The 13,671-nt window shown below is 36.0% G+C and overlaps 1 protein-coding gene across 2 annotated transcripts in view; it reads right to left on the bottom strand.

The window, feature by feature from the left end:
- The window catches only part of PTPRM (protein tyrosine phosphatase receptor type M), a 762,555-nt gene that overhangs the window by 459,932 nt on the left and 288,952 nt on the right, over positions 1-13,671 (bottom strand). For both annotated transcript variants that reach the window (XM_069468544.1, XM_069468545.1), the window contains exon 5: positions 4,266-4,381. In XM_069468544.1, coding sequence (XP_069324645.1) covers positions 4,266-4,381 — 116 coding nt within the window. The remainder of the gene's footprint in view (positions 1-4,265; positions 4,382-13,671) is intronic.

Raw genomic sequence — 13,671 nt, 5'->3', positions numbered from 1 at the left:
TTAATAAAATAAACGTGCCTGGAACTGTGTGGTGGCCTCATCTACAGATGTATGAATAGCAACACTAGCTAGCTTTTGTCATCACCTTCCTTTACTGAAAAGCTCAAATACGTATTATAAATATGAATTCCCAAGACAAACAAGCAAATGTAGGAAAATAATAAAAATTTGAAATACTAAGGAAAGAATGGTAGTTTTAATACAATTAAACATGGTTTAAAGGTCAATGACTACATAAAAAATTTGCAACTCAGAAGTTGCCCATCAGCAAACAAAAATATTTAAAAAAGTATAAAAAGAAAATAATAAAATTCCATTTTCTCTTCTAATTTTTATATATGTGTGCATATAAACACAATGTATATGCATACAGACATACATACTGAGATATTAATAGTTTCAAAATGTAGGCTTCAAATGTTACAAGTGATTGGAAAATTGATAACAACAAGAAATATACTCTTATTTTAGGGGCTTGAACAATTTTCACAGATACATTTTAGTATCTCACACTGTTACAGCCCATGTTTGTATGTATAGATTGCCATATCTAATAGCATACAGCAAGTATCTTCAAGGCCTTCGTTGCATATCCGTTTTGTACTATAAGAAAAGAGTTCTACAGATGCTGTCTTCCCAGCATAGATTTTCTGGAAGGTTTTAAGTACTTTGCAGCTGTAATGATGGTTGCTCATGCTCTGGGTTTAATTCTGTTGTTCAGAATTCTACAAAAACTGATCTCACATTGCAATAACCTGTGTGGTCCACAGACGAGATGAAGAAAATACAAACAGATGGTACACATCTGTTAATCATAAACATTTCTTCATTAGTGTCATCAGATTTATTTGTGTTATGTTTTTGTAAAAGACTCTGACAGGGATTATATTTAATTTATATTTTAAACAATCAAAACCTGGGCCATTTTTTATAGGTGTGGATCAATAGGACATGTAATACATGTGAACATTTTTCAGTATAGGCAGGATGGCTCCTTGATATTAATCCTGTAATGCTGGTCACATCCAAATTCTTCTAACAAAGTGTTAAGTGCACACTGCCTAGTCACCTACCTTCCAGATACGAGAACACAGCGTAGTATAGCAGAATTAATCAGTGGTAGAGGAAAAGCAAAGAAACAAGGTTGTACTATCCCCGGCTATGCCATTTACCTTTTGATCCAGGACAATCCTGAACCTCACACTCCTCATCTACAAAACAGATATAACACAATGGAAACACCCATGAAACTGTGTAAAACACCTCTGGTGGGGCTCAAAGGATTGCAACACAAGTAACAAAAATGACTAAATGACTACATTCAAAAACACTGATATCCACCAAATAAAAGATGTGCTATTAATTTCTAAATCTTGATTTACTCTTGGGGAGATTCAAATCGTAGAAAAACTTATAAATATTTTTTCCTTCAATTTTCTGCCTGGATCTCAGAATTACTTTGAGGACCCACGTGAGTTTACATGAAAAAAGGCATTTTTGAAACTAACTGTTACAGCATTAGAGTATTATATTTCCAGATTAGAGAGACCTGGTTTGTGTCTCCCCACAACCTCTAAGCAATGGCCTGAGCAATTGCCTCATCACTACGGGCAACCGCTTGGCACACACAGAGACTAACAGAAACCATCCTTGCAAGTGAAGGGCATTGGTCTCATTTCATAAGCTATTAATAAAATAACCACCTCCCCACACAATGCCTACCCAAGCAGGGGGAATAAATTATTTAACAGTAAAATTATTCTAACATCACAAAGAGTCACAACTAAATAGCATGCTGAGTCCAGGACAAACTAAGTTTTACTTAAAAATTCAAAGTCACAACAGTTCTGTGTCATCCCCTCCTCCACAGTGCAGTGTAGAGAGCTGCCGGGCAATGAGCAGTCACTGGTGACAAGAAGGGCAAGGAAAAGACTGGACAAGAGAAAAGAAAGGTATTGGTGGATTGACTGTGAAAACAATGACCAACACTGGAATTCAAATCTAATAGAAAAAAAAAGCAAACCTAACACACGGGAAATTCAACATGACAGTCATACGAGGCTACGGAATACAGGGACCAGTTATATACCTTATGTGTGCCCTTTTTCTTTCCTGATTTTAAACATGTGTTGCACTTTGCATCACAGACTAGTGATTTCCAACTCTGGTATATACTGGAATCAGCTGGGAAGCCTTTAATAAAACATCAAATGCTGGGCCCCACCCCAGACCAGTTAAATCAGAATCTGAGAACAGGCTAGACATGTAAAACAAAACAAAACAAAACAAAACAAAAACCACCTCCCAGTGATTCTATAGTAGAGTCAGGGATGAGAACTCTGCATTTAGACCCCTTTTTCAAAAATAATAAATAGCTTTCTCCACACAACATTACAAATTCTATTTAAAAAAAAGTTCTCCACTATAATGGGAAATAGTGAAAGATTTCCAACCCCAAATAAGTGCTCAAGTTTAAGCAGGGATATACCAAATCCAGGACATTTGCAAAAACAAAAAGAGCAAATGGTGTCCTCAACATACCTGTAAATTCTTGGGAATACATAACATATTCTAAGATATCCAAGTCTAAGAGAGCTTACACTTTATATTGTATTCTCTCAAGTAATGTTATCAAAAATATTAGAAGTAAAAGATATTCTTCCTTGAATAATTAAGATTTCTAGAGATAAAGATGAAAAGAATAATTTCATTTTTATCAGGTGCTTAATGCTTTGTGGAAAATGTCCATAGAAGATGTCTGTCTCATCATTAATTACCACAGACAGCCAATCTTGATCGTGTTTAATACCAAACAACCACTAGCTGAGAAAACAATTATGAATCCTAATACCAAGAATTTAAAACAACTGAGAAGTGGGATAAAAAGAAAAAACGTTCAATACCGAAGACAATTTTCACATGATGCAAAAAGCTCTTAAAGTAGCAATTACAAAACTTTCAGAGACAAGGAAAAAAGTAAAGATGAATTTGGAACATACAATTTCAGTCCTCTGCATACATTCCTCCTCCCTGGCTAGGGAAGTCTCTAACAGGGACAGTCAGATGCGAAACGGGAGCAGCAGAGGACCCAATCCCTTTTGAGAAGTCTCCTCTCTAGAATGTGTTCCCCAGCAAACAACCCAGTGCTAAGTAACCTTGGGATAGCACCTTTGCACATCTCCCATCTTCCCCAGAAACAGAGGAATAAAAAGACCATTGATTTACATTGTGATGATTAACAGAGATAAGGGATTTAAAAACTATAGTGTCACACAAAAGTAACACATCACAATCATGATCATACTGTAGAAGGAGAGGCGTGATAGAGGTGGAGAGGCGACAAGTGTAGAGGAAAAGCCAACATGCGTGAAGAGGTGGAAGCCCACGTGGAATGTGAAACTCAACAGTCTACACAGGAAGACTGAAATAGGAAGGTCAGTACAGCTCAGTAGCAAACTAAAAATAAGTCATATTTTTTTTTTAAAAGCCCACACAAAAGAAAACAAGGAAAGAAATGGGAAAAAAATCAACACCAGTCAAGATGAAGAATGAGCAGCCTGCAGATTAAGGCTTAAAAGGAAGAAACAAAAATGGAGTGGGAGAATACTAAGGGAGAAAAAAAAAAAAAAACCAAAACCTAGAGCCTAAAGAAGTGGGTGGCATTCTGGTTAGAGGGGACAGGTAATTTAATCCCATTCATTTTGTCAGCAGCATTCCTAAGACCATGGATCTATCCGTGAAATGTTCTGCCATGCAAAATATACATGGTGGAATTTCAAAGATTTAAAAATAAGTCACACAATCTGCAATTATACTAAAAAATTTATACTTTAAATGCTCAAAAGTAAAAGATTATTAATTTCAAAGTTTAGGCTTATTGCTTGGTAATTCAAATCACAAAATGTCTATACACTCTGTGTGTTTGTGTGTGATTCTTTAGATTTTTCACCAGAAGAGCTGGGGAAGAGTATTATATTTTGTATTTAATACTTTAATACACTCCTCTAAAAGTAATTTGACAACCAGATCTCCCAAGCAAGATGGCTAAGCAAAAGCAAAAGAGAAAAAAAATAAATTTAAAAAGGTGTGTGAAGACAATAATTAGCTTATATAGAATGTTTAGTAATCCGGCCACTTGTTAATAAAAGGGAACGTCTCACAATAGGGACCTGACGCTGACTGTGTTTCTCCGAGTTCCTCCCCTGGGGCGCGGATGCATTCCTTCCCCTGGACTCCCACTTAGCTGGCGGAGTAAGTTACCATACCTGTAGCCAGAGCCTGTCTCCTGCCACGGTCCTGCCGATGGCGCTGCACTGGAAGGTGGCGAACTGGCCAGCATTGACTTCCACGTTCTGAATCCGCAGGAAGTGGGGGGTTCTGGCTACATGAGGAAAAAGAATGAAAGATATGAAAAGGGGAGATCCATAATGAATATGTGTCGTTTTCAATCTGTCTTCAATTTGGGGCCTTTTCATTTTGTTTACTTTGGGAGAAAATAATGCTTTTGCTTATATGAGCTTTACAGATTTCACTAGAATTGTAAAAGACACCATGAAAGGTTTGGGTGTGCTTTGTAAAAGAATAAAATAAAGCCAAGCATTCTGGGATAGAATCAAACAGAAAGAAGATATTTTATTGTTCCTGCTGTGCAAATTATCATAGCTCAGCAGTCTGCTTGTAATAACAGATCTGTATTAATAAAGATTATACTGAAGCCTAATTGATGTTTTGAACAAAAACATATTAGATATTTATACTAGCAACATGAAAAGAACAGTAAGAAGTTAAATGATGTTGTCAAGGAAACTTTTTAACCGAAGTACAGAGCTGTGCATAATATATATTTTAACACAACTAATTGGTATGCAACATTATTTATGTAATATTTTTCAGCTACCAAAAATACTATCCCTATAGACGTACTCTGTGAAATGATGCTGGAACTGCCACTGCACGGCAATTTTTGCTGATTCTTATTTCTAATTCAAGAAGGAGGATTTCAAATTCTAAATAGCACTATCTCATAATGTGCATTGTCCATATGGGACAGCTGTTTAAATAAGGGATTATTCTATCTGATCTGAGAAGTGCAGACCAATCTCTGTATCACACTGAAAACAGGTGTCCAGCAACTGAAATGATAGGTCAGGACTTAAATTTTATGGTAACTTCTACTTTTAGGAAAACATTCTCTTATCACAACAATGATAGAGCGAAAGAGTTGCAAAGCGGGGGAGGGTTGGCAGTAGAAAAGGATGAGAATAAGATGATAGTACTTTCTGGAAGGGACACATAAATCTGGGTAATAACTAGGATACATTTGTTATGCCTTGCCAGCTTTTCCTTATTGCCAGTGTGTCTTTAGGCCGTGTCTAGACACTTACAAAAAATGAAAAAATGGTGCCCCACTGCTGGGTGCACAAGATTACAAAGCAGTGCTCACATTGGCCTGAGCAGAACATAATTAGGAACGAAAGTAGGTTACTGCCAAATAACAAAGAAAAATGCATTTTAATATCAATAACACACAGGAAAACCCCATTACTAATTTGGAGGCCGCTAATAATTCAGACAATGTATTCATGATGCTCAGCATACAAAATGTTCTCAATGCCTTCCAACAAAGCAGCATAACTAGGGACCATTGTTTCTTAATACTAATATATTAGTGTACAACTCCATGAACTCTATTTTTCACTGATTTAATCAAATTACCCCTTGGCTCAAGAGTAACACAATTCTTTGGTTTTTTAAAATTGCCATACAAAGTCCCTAAATTGAATTTCTCTTCTACTCTTGGTTCCTGAAAAACTAAAAGACCCATTGTTTTTAGCAAATGGAAAAAGGTAACACTTATTGAGTAATTACGTGCCAGAAACTTTTCCACTGAGTACTCATAAATGTTCTGTGAGGAAGATAGTTTCTCCCTTTCTGAGGGGAGCAATCTGTGGGTACTTGACTAGTGAGTATCAGAAGCAGGACATAAACTCAGGACTATCCAGTGCCAAAGCCCAGGTTTGGTCCAGGAAGCCACAAGGCCTCTCCCCGACTTCCCACCACCGCTGCCTTTCCTCACTCTCTTCATCCCACTCGGGGGGCTCCCCTGTCTGCCTGCTGGCATTTTAGCTTCTTTCAAGGCCCTTCTGAATGCTGTTCCCTCCATGAAGCTTTGTGGATTATCTCATCTTGCTGCTAGACCTTCTGATATCACAATAGCAATAGCACTTGATGTTAATGCCTTACACATAGCAAACACTCAGTATCATTAAATTTAATTCATATTATTTAAAATTAGTAAAACCACATACACACACATCCTTAAAAACTCTTTACTTGAGATTTCAAATTCTGTAGAATTCTACTCTCCTACCTTACCTCTCATACAAATGAAATTTTTACCATATAGAAAACTTCATAACCATTCTGATTTTAGGTCTACCTAAATCCCCAACATGAACAGACATCATTAAGAACCCTGAGAGTCAAATAAATGAATAAGAATACATTAGAAGCCGAAAAGCTATTTTTCTTGTCAATCCCTATCAAAATACCAGCAACATTCTTCACAGAAATAAAAAAAAAAATTCCTAAAATTTATATAGAACCACAAAAGACACTGAATACCTAAAGCACTCCTGAGCAAACAGAACAAAGCTAGAAGCATCATACTACCTGACGTCAAAATTTACTGCAAAGCTACAATAAACAAATCATCATGGCACTGGCATAAAAATTGACAAAAAGACCAATGCAACAGAATGGAGAACCCAGATATAAACCCACACATTTACAGCCAACTCGTTTTTTGACAAAGGTGTCAAAAACATACAAAGGGGAAAAGACTGTCTCTTCAATAAGTGGTGCTGAGAAAACTGGACAGCCACATGCAAAAGAATGAAACCAGACCCCTAAATGCATCAAAGATTTAAATCGAAGACCTGAAACTATAAAAGTACTAGAAGAAAGCATTGGGGAAATGTGCAGTCCCCAGTCCCTGGGCCACAGCCAGGTACCGGTCTGTGGCCTGTTAGGAACCTCGGGCCATGCATCACTGTCTTAGCTCCGCCCCACCACCGTCTGTGGGAAAATTGTCAGGCTGCACAGCAGGAGGTGAGCAATGGGCTAGTGAGGGAACCTTCATCTGTATTTACAGCCTCTCCCCATCGCTCGCATCACTGCCTGAACTCTGGCTCCTTTCAGATCTGTGGCATCATTAGAGTCTGCATTATGGTGAGTTGCATAATTATTTCATTATATATTACAATGTAATCATAGAAATAAAGTGTACAACGAATGCAATGCGCTTGAATCATCCCAAAACCATCCTCCCTTCACCCCTGGTCCATGGAAAAATTTATCTTCCATGAAACCAGTCCCTGGTGCCAAAAGGGTTGGGGATTGCTGTTCTATAGCACTTCAGGGTGACTACAGTTAAAATAAATTTATTGTATATTTTTAAATAGCTAGAAGAGAGGCTTGGGAACGTTCCCAGCACAAACCAATGATACATATTTGATGTGACAAATATTCTAATTACCATGATTTGATCATTACACATTGTATACGTGTATGAAAAATAACTTTGTATACCATAAATATGTACAATTATTACATTTCTATTAAAAATAAAATCATTTTTTTGTAAAGAAAGGACTCCAGAGAACTCTCTTATCCTCTGTTTGCCATGTGAGGACACAGCAAGAAAGACAGCAGTTTGTAACCCAGAAGAGGGCCCTTGACGTAACATGACCATGACGGCACACTGATCTCAGACTTCTAGCTTCAAAAACTGTAAGAAATAAATTCCTGTTGGTTATTTAAAAAAATACTAAGTATTAACTTCTGTAATCTTTCTTAGGAAACTTACAAAATGCATGCACTGTGCCGTATCAGCAAACTTAATATTTGAATATCAGGATAGTCACCAGTTCTGCTAAATGTCTGTTTATCCATAGCAAGCCTGGCTTTGGAAGATTGCTTTCTTAAGGGCCATATTTTGAGCATGATAATACTCATTTAAAAATGCAATCTGCTAATACAGTTGGCCCTCCGGATGTGTGGATTCCACATCTATGGCTTCAACCAATGGAGGATCAAAACTATTTGGGGAAACAAAAGCATATAAATTAACAATAAAATAATAAAAATAACACAAAAATACATTTAACAACTATTTACACAGCATTTACATTGTATTAGATATTGTAAGTAATCTAGAGGTGGTTTAAGGCAGCGGTCTCCAACCTTTTTGACACCAGGGAATGGTTTCATGGAAGATAATTTTTCCAAGGACCAGGTGGCAGGAGGGATGGTTTTGGGATGATTCAACTGCATTACATTTATTGTGCAGTAAAATCTCTCAGCTAATGATAATCTGTATTTGCAGCCTCTCCCCAGTGCTAGAATCACCACCTCAGCTCCACCTCAGATCATCAGGCATTAGATTCTCGTAAGGAGCACAAAACCAAAATCCCTCGCATGTGCAGTTTATAGTAGGGTTCATGCTCCCAGAAGAATCTAATGCCACTGCTGATCTCACAGGAGGCAGAGCTTATTTGGTGAAGTGAATGATGGGGAGCGGCTGTGAACACAGATGAAGCTTCACTGGCTTGCTCGCCTGCCACTTACCTCCTGCTGTGTGGCCCAGTTCCTAACAGGCACAGACTAGTACCTGTCTGTGGACCGAGGTCTGGGGATCGCAGGTTTAAGGTACACAGGGGGATGTTCACCATTTTACATAAGGGTCTTGAGCATCTGCAGATTTCAGTTGGGGGAAGGTGTCCTGGAACCAATCCCCCTCAGACACCTAGGTATGGCTATACTAACTGTCCCCAGGGGGGTTGTCTGTTAGAATATAACTGACGCTTTTAATTAGGGGGTCAATGATACAACTGTGTGATATCCAGCCTTTCTTTGTTTAGCCATCCTTAATAAAGATACGTTGTACAGAATGACAGTTATCACTTCTCCTTTACAATTATTCTAATCCTCAACAGGGCTTTCTCAAAGACTATCCATCTGTACATATTACTTCCATGGTGAGGTTATGGGTCTAAGGAATTTATGCCTCTGTTCAAATTATATTTTAGGAGAGGCCTTTCCCTGGAACCAATTGATTGCCTTTGGCTTAGGAAATAATGTTGTTTGGTTAAGAAAAAGACTACTAGAAAAATATCATCTGGCTAAGATAACAAAGCCACACCTCAAATGGAAACCAGATGACATATAATGCTATTAAGTGTAAACATTTTCATAAGCCAATGATCCTTTTCAAATGAAAGGCAACCTGAATGGAAGATAGTGACGCATCCACTGGGGTAAATAAGACAAAGGGACTGTGGAACTCTATCTCCCGTATCATATTTCTCCAAGGACAAACTTTCTGCTAATGATGTAAGTTTTTTCAATAAACATTAAAGATTTATATAATCTTCCAAAGTTTTAAGTTGCCTGGATTCTTCTTGTCTAGTGCTGTAAATCCTAGAACCATTTTCAGGTAGCAAGCAGTTTAAGGCTGACCCTATTTTAAGATTTGGATTTCAGCACATGTGTTCAAGCATGAGTACTTCAGCCCTTTACTACCTCTGAATACATGCAGAAGTTCCTACACCTAAGCCTTAGTAGAATTTTTTTAATATATAAAACAGAGATTTTTTTAAGTACCTATTTCATAGTTGTGGTATAAAAATTAAACAAGATGATGCAGGCAAAGCATTTTATGTGCCTGATACTTGGCCATCAAAAATGTTCCTTATTACTTGAAATAACTGATCTATCACTGGAAACTGGAAAGGTGCCCAAGAAAAAGAGCTCTACAGCCAGAAAAGTTTAGATTCCATGCTGAGGTGGATGCTCTGAACCTTGCCAAACTACTTTAATTGTATACCACCTTTAGAAAGGAAAATTTCAATCTATCTCACATTCAAAAAGAAAAATTCTCTCCCTCTCTCCAAATTTATAGGCCATTTGTCTCCTGGATACACTTTCAAAATGCTATGCCAGCTTTCTTCTAAAATATGTAGGAGTTCTAAAAACTAAATATCTTCTATGAATAACAAACCAGTTCTTGGTGCAACTCTATTTTCTCATCCTGCCATATTGTTGCCTCTTGTTAAGAAAGAATAGAGGTTTTGGGGTATTAATTGATCTCAAATCAGCCTTTGATCCCAAAGCCAAGAATTAACATTGACCAAGATGCAAATCTTTTTGTAGATGTTTCATTATTATTGATTCTTCAAAGCCTGCATCAAAATACTTAGCAACAAAATCAGAGATGAGAAATTTGCAAGATCAAAGTGCAAACTGAAGTGGGACAAGAGGACTCTCTCCTAACCCCTTCTATTTTAATTTACATTTTGATGTAATGGCATAAGTTGAAATGCACTGGATGCATGCCCAACTGCCAGAATAAATAGTTAATGGTTCCCTCTATTTGTGTAACATATCATCATAAACACAGAGCTAACTGCTGCCAAAAAGAACAGGCTGGTGCTGCCTACTCTAACACTGAAAACCAATATATTTTGCAAACAATTTTTTGAATTTTAAAATGAACACAACTAAATTCCCTCATCTAAGAAATCAATCACTTTAGCTATTTAGTTTTATGACTTACAGCTAATTCTATGAGTCTACCAAGATATAGTACCTGATAATAATAACAAATAATATTAATAGCTAATAAGCTCTTTGAATGTGCTAAGCATGGTTATAAGTTCTTTATATATACTAACTAATCTAATCTCTACACTTACCCTATGAGGAAAACATTATTATTGCCATTCTCATTGTATGAATACGTTTATAGGTCTAAAAAGGCCAAGTAACTCTGGTGACAGAAGCAATAAATTTTAATCTTAACATGTTTAGGTCAAAATTATTTTTGTTTTGCTTGCAAGTTAAGAATCAGTCTTGGCCAGGCGCAGTGACTCACTCCTGTAATCCCAGCACTGGGAGGCAAGAGGATCACTTGAGGCCAGGAGTTCCAGAACAGCCTGAGCAGACTGTTAGCCAGACCCCATCTCTGCAAAAGATAAAAAAATTAACGGGACATTAGTGGCTTACGCCTGAAGTCCCAACTACTTGGGAGACTGAGACAGGAGGATGGCTTGAGCTCAGGAGTTTCAGGTTGCTGTGAGCTATGATAGCGCCAATGCACTTCAGCCTGGGCGACAAAGTGAGACCATGTCTCAAAAAATAAAAATAAAAAAATAGGTCTTAATGGAAGAATTACTCAAGTGAAGAAACAGATTCAACATTTTTACTAGAAAACAATAAGTGGACACTATATGTAAATAACTTTTGGAAGTTGACTATGTCTTGAAGAATGATAGTCCATTGGAGAAAAATCCAAGTTAAGTTCCTACATGGTTAAAACAAAACATCAATTCTGAGTCCTATGCATGTCTCAGCCAAAGCATATGGTTCTATCTTTATTCAGCAGAACATAATTCCAAAAACAATTCTAATTTTTACTCTGTTCCTATTATTCTCATTTTAATTGCACTAGTTAATAAGTCTTCATAAAACAATCAAAATTTGGAAGTAGGCAAACAATGTATGGCTATGCAAATTAAGTGAATAAAAAACATTTTAAAAAAAATAAGATTAATTTTCAACTTTGGATGCCATATTGTGAACTTAGGATTTCCAAATGTTTAAAGAAACTACTGACTTATTTCATATTGTCCAACTAGTAACACAGAATAGTCTTGGATTTTATATTCCATTTATCCAACATATAGCACAAGGTTTCTAAGGGCTTTATATTAAATGTTTCTCTTTATTTTGTATTTTTAAATTGGCAGCAAAATAATGGGGCATGATTCGGTACAATTAGAAGATTTCAGAATTCAAGGTATCATACATGTAAATAACTTTGTATTTAATGTATCAAAATGGCAACATATAAAGAGATTATATACCACGTCTAAGCGGATTTATCCTAGGAATGCTAGGTTGGTTTAACATCCAAATATTAATCAATGTAACACACTATACCAATAGAATATAAGACAGAAACCACGTGATAATCTGATAGACAAAGAAAAAGGATTTACTATAATAAAACCTAAAACCCTTTAATGATAAAAAACATTTAACAAACTAGGAATAAAAAGGAACTTCCTTCCTGAAAACAAGCATCTGCAAACAAGCCACAGCTAACATCATGCTGAAAGACTGAAAGCTTTCCTCCTAGTATTAGTAACAAAACCAGCACTCTGCTCTTTCCATTGTTATTCAAGGTTATACTGGAGGTTCTAGCCATGGCAAATAGACAACGAAAGGAATGAAAGGCATCTAGATTTAAAAAATACGAATCTGGATACTCTACTTGAAGATGACATGATAGAAAAGCCTAAGGAGCTACAAAAAAAAAAAAAAAATAGAGCTAATAAGCAAGTTCAGCAAGGATATAATATATAAGGTCTCAAGATCAATATACAAAATCAATTGTATTTCTACAAGTTAGCAAATGAACAATCCAAAAATGAAATTTAAAAAATATAATTCCATTTACAGTAACATCAGAATACAATTCTTAGGAATAATTTTACAAAAGAAGCATTTAAGGCAAACACTTCTATTCTGAAAACAACAAACACTACTAAAGGAAATTTTAAAAGACCTAAAAAAAAGGAAAGACATCACAAGTTCATAGATCAGTAAACCTAATATTGTTAAGATGGCAATATCCCCTCACCCAAAATAATCTACAGATTCATCACAACCCCTATCAATATCCCAACTGCTATTTTTTGGCTGAAATTCATAAGTTGATGTTTAAATTCATGTGAAAATACAAGGGATCCAGAACAGGCAAGACCATATGGAAAAAAAGAACAAAGTTCAAGGATTCACAAGATCCCAATATCAAAATATACTACAAAATTACAGTAATTAAAAACAGTGTGGTTTATGTACAAGGATGATCATATAGATCAACTGAATTGAACTGAGGGTCCAGAATTAAACATTTATATTAATGGTTAGTTGATCTTCAACAAAGGTGATGGATATCCATAGGCAAAAAGAATGAATTTGCACCACTTTCTTATGGCATACATAAATATTAACTCAAAATATCTCATATACATGTCTGTTAGAATTGAAACTGTAAAACTCTTAGGAGAAAACACAGGATTAACCTTTGTGATCTTGGATTAGGCAAAACATTCTAAGATATAACATCAAATAATACAATTGCCACAGGCGAGAAAAGAAAAAATAGAAAACTGGACTTCATCAAAATTTAAAACTTTTGTGCTATAAAGGATGCCATCAAGAAAATAAAAAGACAATCCACAGATTGAGGGGAAATATTTTCAAACTATATGTCTAATAAGGAATTTGTATCTAGTTATATAAAAAATTCTTACAACAAAATAATAAAAAGAAAAATAATTCAATTAAAAATGGGGAAAGGAGCTGAATAGACATTTCTCCCAAAAAGATACACAAATAGCCAATAAGTACATGGAAACATGCTTGTCATTAGCCATTATGTAATCCAAACCACAAAGAGATATCACTTCAAATACAAGCGATAGCTGTGATAAAGAAAAAAAAAGGCATAAATATTGTCAAGAATATGGAGAAATTGGAATTTTCATACATTGCTCTTTGGAATGTGAAACTATAGTCAATTTTAAAATAATTTCATATTTCCTC

The sequence above is a fragment of the Eulemur rufifrons genome, chromosome 5 (assembly GCF_041146395.1).
Source record: "Eulemur rufifrons isolate Redbay chromosome 5, OSU_ERuf_1, whole genome shotgun sequence".
In the NCBI taxonomy this organism is placed as follows: Eukaryota; Metazoa; Chordata; class Mammalia; order Primates; family Lemuridae; genus Eulemur; species Eulemur rufifrons.
Note: the sequence above shows the minus strand (reverse complement) of the source record. Positions and strands in the feature narration are given on the sequence as shown.